General features: G+C 43.8%; 1 protein-coding gene across 8 annotated transcripts in view; it reads left to right on the plus strand.

The window, feature by feature from the left end:
- Positions 1-14,863, plus strand: part of LOC124111601 (histone-arginine methyltransferase CARM1-like) — a 30,901-nt gene that overhangs the window by 2,272 nt on the left and 13,766 nt on the right. For 4 of the 8 annotated variants that reach the window (XR_006857465.2, XM_046471355.2, XM_046471360.2 and 1 more), the window contains exons 2-11: positions 1,622-1,744; positions 2,916-3,016; positions 3,460-3,564; positions 4,255-4,365; positions 5,009-5,186; positions 6,378-6,468; positions 7,536-7,617; positions 7,744-7,919; positions 8,908-9,045; positions 9,831-10,078. Coding sequence is in view for 6 of the 8 variants with exons in the window: in XM_046471355.2 (XP_046327311.1) it covers positions 1,622-1,744; positions 2,916-3,016; positions 3,460-3,564; positions 4,255-4,365; positions 5,009-5,186; positions 6,378-6,468; positions 7,536-7,617; positions 7,744-7,919; positions 8,908-9,045; positions 9,831-10,078 (1,353 nt within the window). In the remaining 2 variants the exon portion in view is untranslated. The remainder of the gene's footprint in view (positions 1-1,621; positions 1,745-2,915; positions 3,017-3,459; positions 3,565-4,254; positions 4,366-5,008; positions 5,187-6,377; positions 6,469-7,535; positions 7,618-7,743; positions 7,920-8,907; positions 9,046-9,830; positions 10,079-14,863) is intronic. The other 4 variants (XR_006857466.2, XM_046471357.2, XM_046471361.2 and 1 more) reach the window with 1 other exon arrangement.

Raw genomic sequence — 14,863 nt, forward strand, 5'->3', positions numbered from 1 at the left:
ATTTATGTTTATTTTTGCCAAGGTGGCCCCACACCCTTTGATGTTCCCCTATTATTTCATAATTGGCTGCCACTTTAAAACATTAACTTTCTATTAGTATGCACAATTTTATGTTTCTTGTGGTAGAGTACTGCCTCCATATTGATTGGGTTTAAATGTGTGCTTCAAAGCATGGCTAAACAAGATTGGTGAATGGTGTTTGGCAGGGAAAGTTTGAGTATGTTGAAATGTAAACCAGTGGTAGAAACTAACCGTTTTAGTCCACAAGTCCTTATAACATATAGCAAACCCCTTAAAATCGCAAATTTCTACCAGTCCTTATGATACCTTTATTACTGGGCAGTTTGGCAAGGACTATAGGACTAGTGTCAATTTCTAACACTGCAGACAAGCATGAGTAATATTTAAGTAAGATATTACATATTAAATAAGATAAATACAAGCAAGGAATCAAGCTAGATTACTTAAATTAAGATTGTTATTTTCAATATTTGACATATCTCTGTTACTTCTTTTATTTTTTTTTACCTTGCCTGTCCCCCCACATCCCCCTCTCCCCCCAACACACACACGCACACATGCACACACACACACAATTAAGTTCGTGAGTCGGCTGGACCCCCTAAATACATAATCCAGGTACAGTCACTTCCTGAATTTCACAGCATTAGAGTTACCTCCCTTACATCAGTCAACCAGCAGGATATAAGATCATAAGTATTTGTGTGTAAACATGATTGTATTAGGCACATGACAACAAATTTGTTGCATGCTTTTAGGTCAGGTTAACTAATTGTATATGGAGCAATTTGAAATACATATATGATCTTGATTTTGGGGTATAGAATTGCTTGCCTTGCTAACAGGTATATGATCTATCTGTATATATAAGCATGTTATTGTTTGTTATTCAATGCTGCACTCAGAAATATTCAAGCTATATGATAGGGGTCTGCAAATATTTGAGTCTTGAACTGACAATCCAGTGACTGGCATCATGATTTACACATATGAGTTACAATGACATGCAAAAATAAGTCAGCAAGCCTGACCACCCGATCCCTTTAGTTACCTCTTATGAAAAGCATGGGTGGCTAACCCGACTCTTTATGGGGAATAATACAAAAAACTCTAACAGTCAGTTAAGTAGCCAGAGCTCCAGATAACTTTTTGGGCAAATTAAGTTTTTATTCAAGGGTTTCTATTTTAATTGGGTTATTACATTCTTCATTGGGTAACCATTATTTTGTCACTCATCTATTCATCACTCTATTGGGGTTTTCCCAACATTAGCAAACACTTTAAGATTTAAAAAAATGAAATGTTTTAGTTGCATATAATAGTTATACATTTGAGTTTTTCATTATGTATGATCTATCTAAACTTCCCTAGAGGCAATATATGGCCCAAGTCTTCAGCAAATCACAGTAGTTTCCTCTGAATTTGTGAAAATAAAGTCTGATTTTGAACAATATCGTCATTCTTTCCCCAATTTGCTTGCCATGGGCAGGTAGTATGGGATCCTAGATAAGTCCCTGGATATGGTATATTTGCTGCTTGCTACCGCCATGATCACCAGATTTGAACCATGATTTGTAATATCAGCAAACTTTCTCTTCAGGCCAGGTAGAAGCATCCACAGTGCCCATCAACAAAGACACCGAGTTTTCTCGGTTGGGGAAGCTGGGAATTACTGTCACTAATGATCAGACATCACTCCTCATCCGATTCTCCAGTATACACAGTAAGTGGGACTGTATACACAATCGATATATCATATTTTCAGATAAGCTGTATTTATATAAATATGACAAATCACCATTAACCAATTTATTGTGGAGTTGCTGGTATTCAAGTATGCATGAAGAATGTCAAGACCTATTAGCATGACATCAATATGCGTTGTTATATTACTTTCCAGATCTCAATTTACTGAACAAATGGAGATAAGACAGACACAAATAATACATGAACTGCAGCGGTAGAAACTAACAGTTTTAGTCCACTAGTCCTTATAATGATAACATATAGTAAAACCCTTAAAAATGGCAAATTTTCTAACAGTCCTTATGATACCTTAACTATTGGGCAGTTTGGCAAGGACTACAGGACTAATGCCAATTTCTATTGCTGAACTGCTGCACTGAATAATGCCAAATGTTATTTCTCATATAACATTATAACAATGTTATGTACAGTAACTTAGATGTGTATATTGCTGTTTTAATCCAATGCATGTGACCACCTGGTGCAGCACAAATCAGAAATCATTTGAAACAGCATTTATGTAGGAATTTTTTTGAAAAAAGGTCTAGCGTCTTTTTGAAATACCCTGTAGACTGGACCCAAGGGAGTAAAAACATATTGAAACCCAAAGAAAAGTATCCGTGCAATTTCCCTGTCCAACAGTAAATTAGTAGCCTGTTAATTGTTTGCTCAAATACTTGACATAGCTTCACCGAAACTCCAGTGTGTGGCATTGTTCCCATGTAGCCATTAAATTGTTAACATTCCTCTCACATTTTACAAAAAATACCAAAAGGAATTTGATTTTTTAAAAATCCAACAGAGCTCCAGATAAGCTTTTGGTGTTGTGGGTATTTTACCCATGCATTTTAAAATCATTGGGTATCAGTAATTCTATCTGGGTATTCAATATTTGATACGCTTGGATTTTGTTTTACTGCGTATTTCTGCATTTCTGATGCGTATTTTACACAGATACGCAGCTGTCCAACCAGCACTTTGGTCTTACAAAAGAATAATTGATACGTAGTAATATTGAGCAAAACATAACTGTTATACCCACTGATCTAAAAGGGAAGGCCTAAGCACTTCTGCTCTTATACGTGTAGAATTAGTTGTTCTTCTGTCAGCATGGTATCCAGGTGTTAATGTTTGGCTTCTGTCTGCAGCAATGAAGGCCTGCCTACATAAACTAAATGAATACAAGAATGGGACCAAATCTGCATTTAACGACAGAACAGATGAAGCATCAGCTGTCCAGTACTTCCAGGTAGGCAAGTTGAACCGTAGAGGATGGCAGCCATGTATTTCTGCTCTTACAGTTACACATTTACAGCTTCTCTTGTCATAATTTATCATTATACCTTCCAGTTGTCTTGTAGTGCATTGTTTTCATGAATGTCGGAGACACGGCATGAATGTTGTCTAAGGCACTGCAATTTGCTGTGCAGAGTTCCAACCTTTGGGCATGCCAGAAACCTACAACTTGAATCCCGGTTCACCTTGATTCTGTTTCTAGGTTTCTGGCTTCTAGGTTTCTTTAATTATATGGCTACCTGTGTGTCTGGCTGTTTCAGTTCTATGGATACCTGTGTGTCTGTCTGTTTCAGTTCTATGGTTACCCGTGTGTCTGATTGTTTCAGTTCTATGGCTATGTGAGTGTCTGATTGTTTCAGTACTATGCCTACATGTGTGTCTGTTTTTTTTCTTCAGTTCTACGGATACCTGTCCCAGCAGCAGAACATGATGCAGGACTACATCCGCACCTCCACCTACCAGAGAGCCATGCTGGCCAACATCGCAGACTTCCAGGACAAGGTACCAGCTTACAGCATATGGAGAAAAAGATTTCATCTGTCAAAATTCTTGCAGCAAAGTGGTTAACATGTTCTGAAGTGCATATTTACTGATGATGTCCTGTTCATGTGGTAATGATATTACTACACACAGGTATGTGTAAGGCAGGGTGGGGTGGGGTGGGGTGGGGGTAGGGGGGTGGGGTTAGTGTTAGCAATATTGCAAAAAGCGGCATAAAACCATACTTGTGTGTGTGCAATGCAGCAATGGCCTTTATGATGTCAAGTTGACAAATTGTTGATGGAGATCTATCCTGTTCTATTAATACAAGTGAAAGTGAGGTGTATCGCTGGTCCTGTTGCTGGCAAGATATTTGGTTATATAGTGTAACAGGCATTTATCTGGACCTGCTTAGAGGTTCGATGTTCGGCCCCGTGTCTGCAGCAAATGACAGTCGTGCTGTTAGGTTTAACTACTGTTATGGGTTTGTAGAGCTGTCTTTTATTTCACTGGTAGCAGGACCAATAAAGAGGATAGGCTATAATGCTTGGTTTAACATTATTGCATTGAATGCAGTGTTAAAATTCAATGTTGAACAAGATAACAAGATAATGTTTTTTCCTGCCAAGGGCACGAATCCTCGATAAATCCCCATAAAACTACCAGTTTATGACATTAGCACAGTCTGTATGATGTCACTTTCTTCCACAGGTTATTCTGGATGTTGGTGCTGGGTCAGGAATTCTGTCATTTTTCGCTATCCAGGGCGGTGCTAAGAAAGTGTATGCCATTGAGGCTAGCAGTATGGCCCAACACTGTGAGGTAGGGAGAAAATGTCATAGTTTCCTTGTTGGAGACTTGCTTGATCATTAATTTGACGATGTCCCCAGCAATCTACTCTGGTCATTTGTGGTGAAACAACAAACACATAAATTGTTGCAGACCCTGGTAGCAACCAATAACTTGCCCAGTTATAAAACCGATGAACTCTGTTGTTGCAGACTCCTGGTAGCAACCAACAATTCATCCAATTATATAACCGTTGAACTCTGTTGTTGCAGACCCTGGTAGCAACCAACAACTTGTCCAATTGTATAACCGTTGAACTCTGTTGCAAACCCTGGTAGCGACCAACAATTCATCCAATTATATAACCGTTGAACTCTGTTGTTGCAGACCCTGGTAGCAACCAACAACTTGTCCAATTGTATAACCGTTGAACTCTGTTGCAAACCCTGGTAGCGACCAACAACTTGTCCAATTATATAACCGTTGAACTCTGTTGTTGCAGACCCTGGTAGCGACCAACAATTCATCCAATTATATAACCGTTGAACTCTGTTGTTGCAGATCCTGGTAGCAACCAACTTGTCCAGTTATATAACCGTTGAACTCTGTTGTTGCAGACCCTGGTAGCGACCAACAACTTGTTCAATTATATAACCGTTGAATTCTGTTGTTGCAGACCCTGGTAGCGACCAACAACTTGTCCAATCGTATAATTGTTATCCCTGGCAAAGTTGAGGAAGTGGAGGTGCCGGAGCAAGTGGACCTGATCATCTCTGAGCCCATGGGATACATGCTGTTTAATGAGAGGATGCTGGAGAGCTTTCTGCATGCCAAGAAGTGGTTGAGGCCGGGAGGTAAGGAACTCTACAAGGATAGTACTAATAGCACATGACAACTTTCCCAGTCAAAACCCTCTTTGTCTGCTAATTTGAATTTCCTTCGTGGGTAGAAACCATTGGGCATATCCAACTCATTTTGAATTTGTGGTTATGCAAAATAATTTGATTTTGGAGAGAAGGAACTAGTCTGTTTAGGTCTTTTCAATAGTTTCAGACGAATGGACTAATGGTCATCTATATCCCTGGCTTGGAACCATGCTTTAACTTGAACTCGTAAACTTTATGGAAAAATCCATGAATGTGTGTTTATAAGGCAAACTATCAGGTTTTACTGTGTCGATTTTTATCCCCCGCCGCGCGAAAGCGCGAAGCGGGGGATATAGTATTCACGACCGTCCGTCCGTACGTCCGTACGTCCGTCCGTACGTCCCACCTGTTTGTTGCCGCGATATCTCAAGAACTAAACACTGGATTGTCTTCATATTTGGAACTATGGTGTATATACAGACTCCGCAGACACCAGTCGGTTTTGGTGACCTTGATCCCATTTTCAAGGTCACAGCAGACAAATCTGCTTTTAGAGTTGGAAAACGGTGTTGCCGCGATATCTCAAGAACTAAACACTGGATTGTCTTCATATTTGGAACTATGGTGTATATACAGACTCCGCAGACACCAGTCGGTTTTGGTGACCTTGATCCCATTTTCAAGGTCACAGCAGACAAATCTGCTTTTAGAGTTGGAAAACGGTGTTGCCGCGATATCTCAAGAACTAAACACTGGATTGTCTTCATATTTGGAACTATGGTGTATATACAGACTCCGCAGACACCAGTCGGTTTTGGTGACCTTGATCCCATTTTAAAGGTCACAGCAGGCAAATCTGCTTTTGGAGTTGGAAAACGGTGTTGCCGCGATATCTCAAGAACTAAACACTGGATTGTCTTCATATTTGGAACTATGGTGTATATACAGACACCGCAGACACCAGTCGGTTTTGGTGACCTTGACCCCATTGTCAAGGTCACAGCAGGCAAATCTGCTTTTGGAGTTAGAAAACGGTGTTGCCACAATATCTCAAGAACTAATCGCTGGATTGTCTTCATATTTGGTACTATGGTGTACAGGCGGGGGATATTTCGTCACTCTGTGACAAATACTTGTTTTATATTTGATGATTTATATCATTTGATGTCTTGTTTTCAGGAAAAATGTACCCATCACAAGGAGACCTACATATAGCACCATTCACAGATGAATCGCTCTACATGGAACAATATTCAAAAGCGAATTTCTGGTAGGTGAAGGATTTTCCTGTTGGTGGTTTTAGATTTCTGTGTGAAATGTGCTAACTTTTTTTATGGAACGCCTGACTCAACAATATGTCTTCATGATGATGGTGGTCTGTGAATAATTATTCCTTGCAACGTGGTTATTTAAGGGGTGTGAGTATGTGTGTGTGTGTTAAAATGGACACTGTCAGTTGGTGTGTCTGTCTGTGCTTCCGGGGCAGATCTTGAAGACCATACAATTTTACTTCACCAAACTTGGCACATAGGTAGGTCTAGTGGGGAACTGGTGCCTTTCGATAGTTTGGGATTTTCGTGTTTCCATGGAAACAACTTTGACTTAGTCTGAAAATGGCAGTAGTGGTCGTTTCTGGAGCAGATCTTGAAAATCGTACAATATTTATACACCATACTTGGCACATAGATAGGTCTAGTGGTGAAGTGGTGCCTTTTGATAGTTTGGGATTTTCCACAAAAAAAATTGTGTTTCCATGACAACAAAATATATGTATATAACTAATTGACATATTCATGACAAATATTTACTATTGCGGGAGGTATCGATGACTTTGTTGTCTTGTTAAGTTTGCATCCTCATCCAAACCAAGTCTGACTGCCCCAATACATTTTGTCACCTTGTGGATACCGGAGACCTGCATACACGATGATGGTCTATGATGACACACAATCAAACAATGATTTAAAAACATCGGATGCAATTTAGTCGTCACCTGCATCATGTAATGGAAGTGCCAGGGACCTGTTCTAACACAGGTCTTCAGGGAGTGTCTGTTGCATAGGTCGTATTTTTCCCACTCTCTACTCATCATTCTAATTCCAGCTAATGTAAAGATGTACCATAGTGTTCTTGTTATAAAAGACATGAATCAATTTAATTTTGAAACATTCAGAATATGTATATGAGAAAAGTGTTGTTTGTCACATTGTATTTACAAAGTAATGTGTTACCGCTTTACAAGTGCAGAAACTGTAGGGTGAGTGTGTAACATGTGTAAGAACATAATGAAAGGTAAGTTTAGGTTTTTACTTACTTTGTCTATTCAACTTATTTCAGGTATCAAGAGTCATTCCATGGTGTGAACCTTACAAGTTTACGAAATGCTTCAGTAGAAGAATATTTTAAACAGCCTATTGTTGTAAGTATTGCTGAAACATGTCTGCTATTTATAACTGGCATTGTTCTACATGACATTTGATGTTCAAATGACACGATTCTCCAAAGGTTAAGTGATTGATTACTGAGACATGTTTGACTATTCCAGGATACATTTGACATCCATATATGCATGGCCAAGTCCAACAAGTACGTTGTGGACTTCCAGACAGCGGACGAGAATGACCTTCACGTGATGGAGATTCCTGTTACCTTCAGTATGATGTCTTCAGGGATGGTCCATGGGTTGGCCTTCTGGTTTGATGTGGCATTCTTCGGCTCCGAGTGAGTACACAATACTGTTCAAGTGTCTGTATGTGAAACAATGGGACTAAAGAAACAGATGCCTTGTGTTTTGGAAAGGAAATAAATATTGTTCACTGGATTCATGTTGTCGTATCCCAAATGTGCGGATCTATGCTCATGATATCAATCACTGGATTGTCTGGGCCAGGCTTGATTATTTACAGACTGCCGTCATAGGGCTTGAAAATTTGCTGAGTGGTGTGTTAAACAACAAACAAACAAACAAACACTGGATGTCGTGAAAAAACTTGTGTTGTGGATATTGGGGGGGTAATTTGTTCATGAAATATGTATTGAATGTGGAATAATGCAATAATTGGTAACAGAAAGTGATTAAGGCATTTTAGTAAATTAAGTGTGGTTCTCGTATCCCATAAGGTAGCTGCAAACATAACGGACCCCTTACAGTCTGCCACTTAGACACTTGTCTAAAGCCCAAGGGACAATGGGGTAGCACTGTGGCTAAAGTGTTCGCTCGTCACACCCAAGACGCTGGTTCGATTACCCACATGGGTACAATGTGTAAAGTCTATTTTTGGTGTCCCCATAGTCATATTGCTGGAATATTGCTAAAAGCGGCGAAGAACAATGCTCACTCACTAACTCAGTCTATAGCCCAAGTTAATTTTTGCTGTCTAGTAAGCTCAGTTTATTTTAGCCCATATGTTAACATTAAAAGCTTTTAAAGTGTTGCTAATGAAGATGTTTGAGCTGGTGGACTCCCTCCCTCCGAAGTTATATGCGCTCGACTTACATGCTTGATTGACATGTTTGAACATAGTAAGAATTGTTTGACTTTTGCACTACTCTAAGGGGGGTCAGGTGGCTGAAGACCGGGGTTCGATTCCCGACATGGGTACAATGTGTGATGCCCATTTCTGGTGTCCCCTGCCGTGATATTGCTAAAAGCGGTGTAAAACCTCACTACTTTATGGTTTGAAATACTATTTTTGTCCTCATGTTGCAGGAACACTGTATGGCTATCGACGTCTCCGACTGAGCCCCTGACTCACTGGTACCAGGTGCGTTGTCTGGTGCAATCCCCTGTCCTTGTCAAGCAGGGCCAAACCCTCACGGGGAAGGTGACACTCACTTGCAACACCAGGTGAGACAGAGCATGTACCTCATGTAATCTCATTACTCTAATACGAGACCCGTGAAGATCCAGGTTAGAATTGGTCTCCAGCAGCCAATGTTTGTCGTTGGAGGCGACTGAAAGGATCGGGTGGTCAGACTCGCTGACTTGGTTGATGCATGTCATCGTATCCCAATAGCATGGATTGATGCTCATTATGTCGATCACTGGATTGTCTGGTCCAGACTCAATTATTTACAGACCGACGTCATATAGTTGGAATATATTGCTGAGTGCGGCATTAAACAACAAACAAACTACTCTCATACGATACCTCTCTGCATCATATCCTGAAGACGCCTCCATTTAGCCAGTTAGTGTCAAGGGTTCTAGATTGGTGAGGAAAACATTCAGACAAGCATATTTGATTTCTGTATTCCGAATATAATTGAGGAGATCCAGTTGCAAAAACAGTGATGCTGCACTATTATATTGTTGTGGACATTTATGCATTCTGCCATTTCTGAGCACCATGGCATCTAAACACAAACGGGTGTATTATCAATAGTATATGTCGTCTATAGTGGTTTTCTTTCGCTGAGATTGAAATTTCTAATTCAAGGTGATAAATAAATGAATTTTGGATTGGCTGAAGACTCGTATCCCAATTGCGTAGATTGACGCCCATGATGTCAATCACTGGATTGTTTGATCCAGACTTGATTATTTACAGACCTCTGTCAATTATGTGGGTTGTAAATTCATTAGATTTGTCCAGTTGAGGAGGAAACATTTTATTGCTATTTGTGTTTCAGGCAAAGTTATGATGTTGATATTGAACTAAACATACCTGGGACTTCAAGCAAGTCAACCAACACACTAGATTTAAAGAATCCATTCTTCCGCTACACTGGCCAGCCACCGCAGCCACCACCTGGCTGTAACTCAGCATCTGCCACAGATGTGTACTGGAATTCACTCGCTACAGGTGAGTACACCTCGTCCACCTCCAGCCGTAACCCATCCTCTGCCAGAGATATGACCTGGAAAACTCTATCTGCGGGTGAGTACTCCTTCTATCACTGTATCTGCTACAGGTATGTACTCGCTACGGGTGAGTACGCCTTAACCTCCTCACACACTTTCTACACAGTAGATACTCCAGTGGGGAGTCCAGGTTAGAAGTGGTCCCAAGCAGCTTTTGCTTGTTGTTGCTTGGCGACGATGGTCAGGCTTGGTGTCTTGGTTAGTGGTAGCATACACCGACAGCATGGATTCTTGCTCACAATATCAATCACCGATTTCTCTTTTCTATCCTTGATTATTTTATATTTACTATCTGCCGTCATATATTCCGGTTAGAATTGATCCCCAGCCTCTATGCTGGACATGAGAGGCAATCCAAAGTATCTGGTGGTCAGGCTCCCTGACATAGTTGGTGGCATGTCATTGAACCCTGATGGCGTGACTGATGGCGTGTTCACAATATCAAATACTGGATTATCTGGTTCAGACTTGTTTATATACAGGCCGTCGTTATAGACAGTCAAGTCAAGTCTTGTTAATCCGACTCACGTTAAACTGACAATCTGCTTTATCCAACACTAATGATGGGAACCGATTAAATCAGTGCTAGACCCTTTATTCCGACATTTTTTGCACATTTTTTGTGCAACGAATTACCGAATTCATGTCAGAATGGCTGTTTGCGAACTTTGACCGATCAATGAAATGACCAACAGGAAGTCAACATTTGCCTCAAAGAAAGCAGCTTTCAAAAATATTTTGAATCAATCATACACCCTGTAACATTAGTTCGGAATACCCTGTGTTAAGCTTTAGAGGTAGCATGATTAGAAAACATATTCTGCTAACAATATAACATAACAATATAAATACAGTGTATATCCTTTTCATTTTTTTTATTATTACAACGTGTATGTGTTGTTATCTATCGTGTAGTTGTCTGATTTTCAATCAGGAATGTTGATACTGCTTAATTGCGTTTATTCAACAGACTTGTTTATCCGACATAATCATGTACAACCAACCATGTCGGACTGACAGGACTTGACTGTAGTTGGAATTACATTAAGTAATACGTTACCACTGTTATATCGAGGCTGTTGTCTCCCACAACTGCTGCTATAGCGAAATCTACCACAGAGATCTCAATGTGCGTAGCCACCTAGCTGCCATGTGACACCCTTCACTCTTGTCTCTTCGCTTGCTCTAGCAAGACGTACAATAAACTGCTCAAGCGTTCCTGTTTCTCCGACCATTTGGTGATATTTATTACTGTTTATTCTCTCTAATAAACTGTGCTTTTACGGGGCGTTTGCTGTAACTACGCTTGGAAATATTTTTCCCCGCCCTTTTTTTCTATATACTTGTGGGGTGTCTCGTATGCACGTTGCGTCTTATGTTCCCCTGTTCTAGTATATCTTGGGTTTTTTACATCACTTATTCCTCTATATGTTATATGTGTATGTTCTATATTCGCATTGCTCGTTTATTTTCTGGTGAAAATACTCGTTTGTGACTATTTGTGGTGCCTGTGTTGTAACCATGTTTTGCTCTTTGTTCATAGTACAAACAAAATGTCTGACATGGATGTTTCGCCGTCCTCCTACCCCTCTACCCCCGCAACCAGGAGCTGCGGGGTGTGCCGCAAGCGAGCGCTACCGGCTGTATGTGCAGTCCATTTCCACCCCTGTGGTGGCCGGCTCGCCTGGTCGGGGTCCCCTTGCGGGTACCACCACCACGGCTGCGGCGGCCCGTGGGCTGTCCGGGGATTCTGTCGCTGCATTACTTGCAAAACTTGTGGACTCCAGGCTGGCAGCCTTATCTCAGGATAGGCCACTGGCTGTTCCGTCCCCGGCCACTTCGGTGGCGGCTCCCGTGGTCAACGGTCCTTCCCCCGAACCGTTGCTCCCGCTATCGGTTAAGGACCGCTTGGCCATGGTTTATGACCTCTTTGAAGACATGCCACGGCCCCGGCCGGTACCGCGGGGAATCCACGGCTCTGGTGGTTCCTCCGAGGTATACGATGAGTCTTCCGACACGGCTTTCCACCTTGCTGCGCGGTACCAAGCCTTCCTTGGAGAACGCCTTCGCGGCGGCCTCCGGTCGGGGTCTCCCGTTGCCTCCGATGTCGTGGAGAAAGGGTTTATTCCCGGTACATGACCTTGCCTTTCCCGAGGGTGGTCCTACTGCGGAGGCCCATGTTGAGCGGTTGGGTGTCCGTGCCCCACCGGCTGCTATGGTAACGCTATCTACCTTGCACCAGCTGGACTCAATGCTCCATGCTCCATGCTCACGGAGACACTTACTTGGCTGCAGCGGCCAGTCTGGTCGAAGGTTCTCCCACGGACCGTGACCAGCGCATTTACAAATGCCTGCTCAGTTTAAATGCTTCCCTGGAGTACCTTGATGAGGACTCTCGGCGCACACACTTGCTCTTGTTGGGTCCCTGCATAGGTGCCTGGGTGCTGCTCCTAACCGGAGCGCGCCCCAGGCTGCTGCGGCCGGTAGGTCTAAGGGGTCGGGTTCTCTCTTCCTCTGGGAAGAAGCCCCGCCCTGAGGGCTCCGGTATGGGCAATCAGCTGCCCTTTCGCGGGAAGACGGGGAACTGGGGGAAGCCCAAGTCGTCTATGGACGGCAAGGGCCCCTCCAGGTGACTCTAATTGGAGGGGTTCGTATGCCGACAACGCCAACTTCGGTTGGCCCTTAGGCGAACCCGAGTCACTTGGCCCTGGACAGTTGCGCCTGCCGCAGCCTGTCAGGGCCCCCTCTCCTTCCCCAGTGGGAGCCAGACTCCAGACTTACTGGGAGAATTGGGAACAAGTGTTCGACGACCCGTGGGTGGTCAACACGATTCGGTACGGCTATCGGCTAGATCTCAAAGCGATTCCGCCGCTCACCGTTGCCCCGTTGGCAGGTTTCGATTCGGAAACCGATCTTCTCATCCTCGCCGATGCCATCGGCAGGTTGGTGGAGAAGGGGCAGTACGGGAGTTAGCTCTACCAGATATAACACCGGGGTTTTACTCCAGGATATTTCTCGTTCCCAAGTAGGACAGTGCCGAACTCAGAATGATTCACACGTCCGCTCCCTGGCTGTTCACCCGGTTCACCACCCCCATAGTGGGGTTCCTCCACAGGAGGGGTGTCCGGTACTTCGCGTACCTGGACGACTCGCTAGTTGCAAATTGAATGACGGACGTGCTGTCTCGTCAGCTCAATTTTGCACTTTGGCTCTTGGAGCAATTGGGGTGGATTGTCAATCTCCCCAAGAGCGAGTTAACCCCCTCACAGAACTTGAAGTTCTTCAGAGGTCGGTTCGACACGGTGACCCATCGCCTCTTTGTCCCCCCAGACCGGTGGCACGAGATTCAGGCGATGATTGCCAAAGTCTTAGCGGTGCCACAGACTGTTCACTTATGGGAACAGCTGTTAGGGCTACTTGTGTCCGCCCTGGACTGAACCGATCGGGGTCGTCTCCAACTCCGCCCGCTGCAATGGTTTCCAATCCAGTTGTTAGCACAGGAGGAGAACAGTGCGACCGTTGCCCTCATAGATCGGCTCCGCCCGCATCTGGAGTAGTGGACGGTCCCTTACAATGTCTTATCAGGAATCTCTATGCGGCCCTACTGGGCCACGTTGAACCTGTATACAGATGCCTCTCTGTCTGGGGGAGGTGAGCTCGGGGCTGTGGTGCGTAGACGAACTAGGTCTTCACATCAATTGTCTCGAGTTCAAGGCAGTGATAAATGCAGTCAATCACTGGAAGCATTGTCTCGTCGACGCCCGGCTCATGCTGGCGACCGACAACACGACGGTAGTGTCCTATGTGAATAAAACTGGGGGGAACCCACAGTCACTCGTTACTCAATCTCACATCCCAGGTGTGCGGAACGTACTGGCCGACGCTCTATCGAGGCCTTGGGATCCGAGCCCCACAGAGTGGATGCTGAACCCAGTAGTGTTTCAGTGGCTGTGCGAACGTTTGGGTCGTCCGATGGTCGACCTGTTCGCAACCAGGTTCAACAATCAACTCCCGTTGTTTGTATCACCAGTCCCGGACCCGAGGGCCATCGATCACGATGCTCTCGCGTTAGACTGGACGGGCATGGACGCTTATGCTTACCCACCGACGCTGTTGATACCACTCATTCTAAGCCGGCTCCGAGGAGTTCGCTGTCAAATGTAACTGATCGCGCCCATGTGGCCGAACAGATCGTGGTATCCCGACTTGCTGACCCAGGTCAAGCAGTCGCCACTCCCACTGCCTGTGAGACCGGATCTCTTGATCCACCCTCACACCCGTCAGCTTCATCCAAACGCAGGGCAGCTCAATCTGCACGTGTGGATGTTGTCACCGAGCGTCTGAGGAGTAAAGGTTTTTCTCGTCGGGCGTCTCGGGCATACGTTAGTATGCATCGTGATTCTACCCAGAAGGTGTATAATGCATGTTGGGTTATTTTCACGAAGTGCTGTTGTAAACATCACATTCATTCGCCAGATAAGGTATCTGTGCAGGATATTGCTCGTTTCATGTCTCACTTACGAGAGACCCGGAAACTCTCCGGGGGTTCCATTGCCAACTATGTCTCTTCCGTTGCTACGGTAGGGGACGTTGCTATGGGTACCAGTCTCTCATAAGAGCCGGTGATTCGGGGTATTATCAAGGGTTTCAAACAGCAAGATCTTCAGAAAGGCCGCCTTCGGGCACCGGCCTGGGATCTTTCCTTAGTGTTGAAATTACTTACGGAAGCTCCGTATGAACCCTTGAGTAGTGCTTCGTTCCGGCATGTGACTTGGTAAACAGCATTTCTCCTCTCCTTTGA

The sequence above is a fragment of the Haliotis rufescens genome, unplaced genomic scaffold, assembly GCF_023055435.1.
Source record: "Haliotis rufescens isolate VD_foot unplaced genomic scaffold, xgHalRufe1.0.p SCAF_2, whole genome shotgun sequence".
Taxonomy (NCBI): Eukaryota; Metazoa; Mollusca; class Gastropoda; order Lepetellida; family Haliotidae; genus Haliotis; species Haliotis rufescens.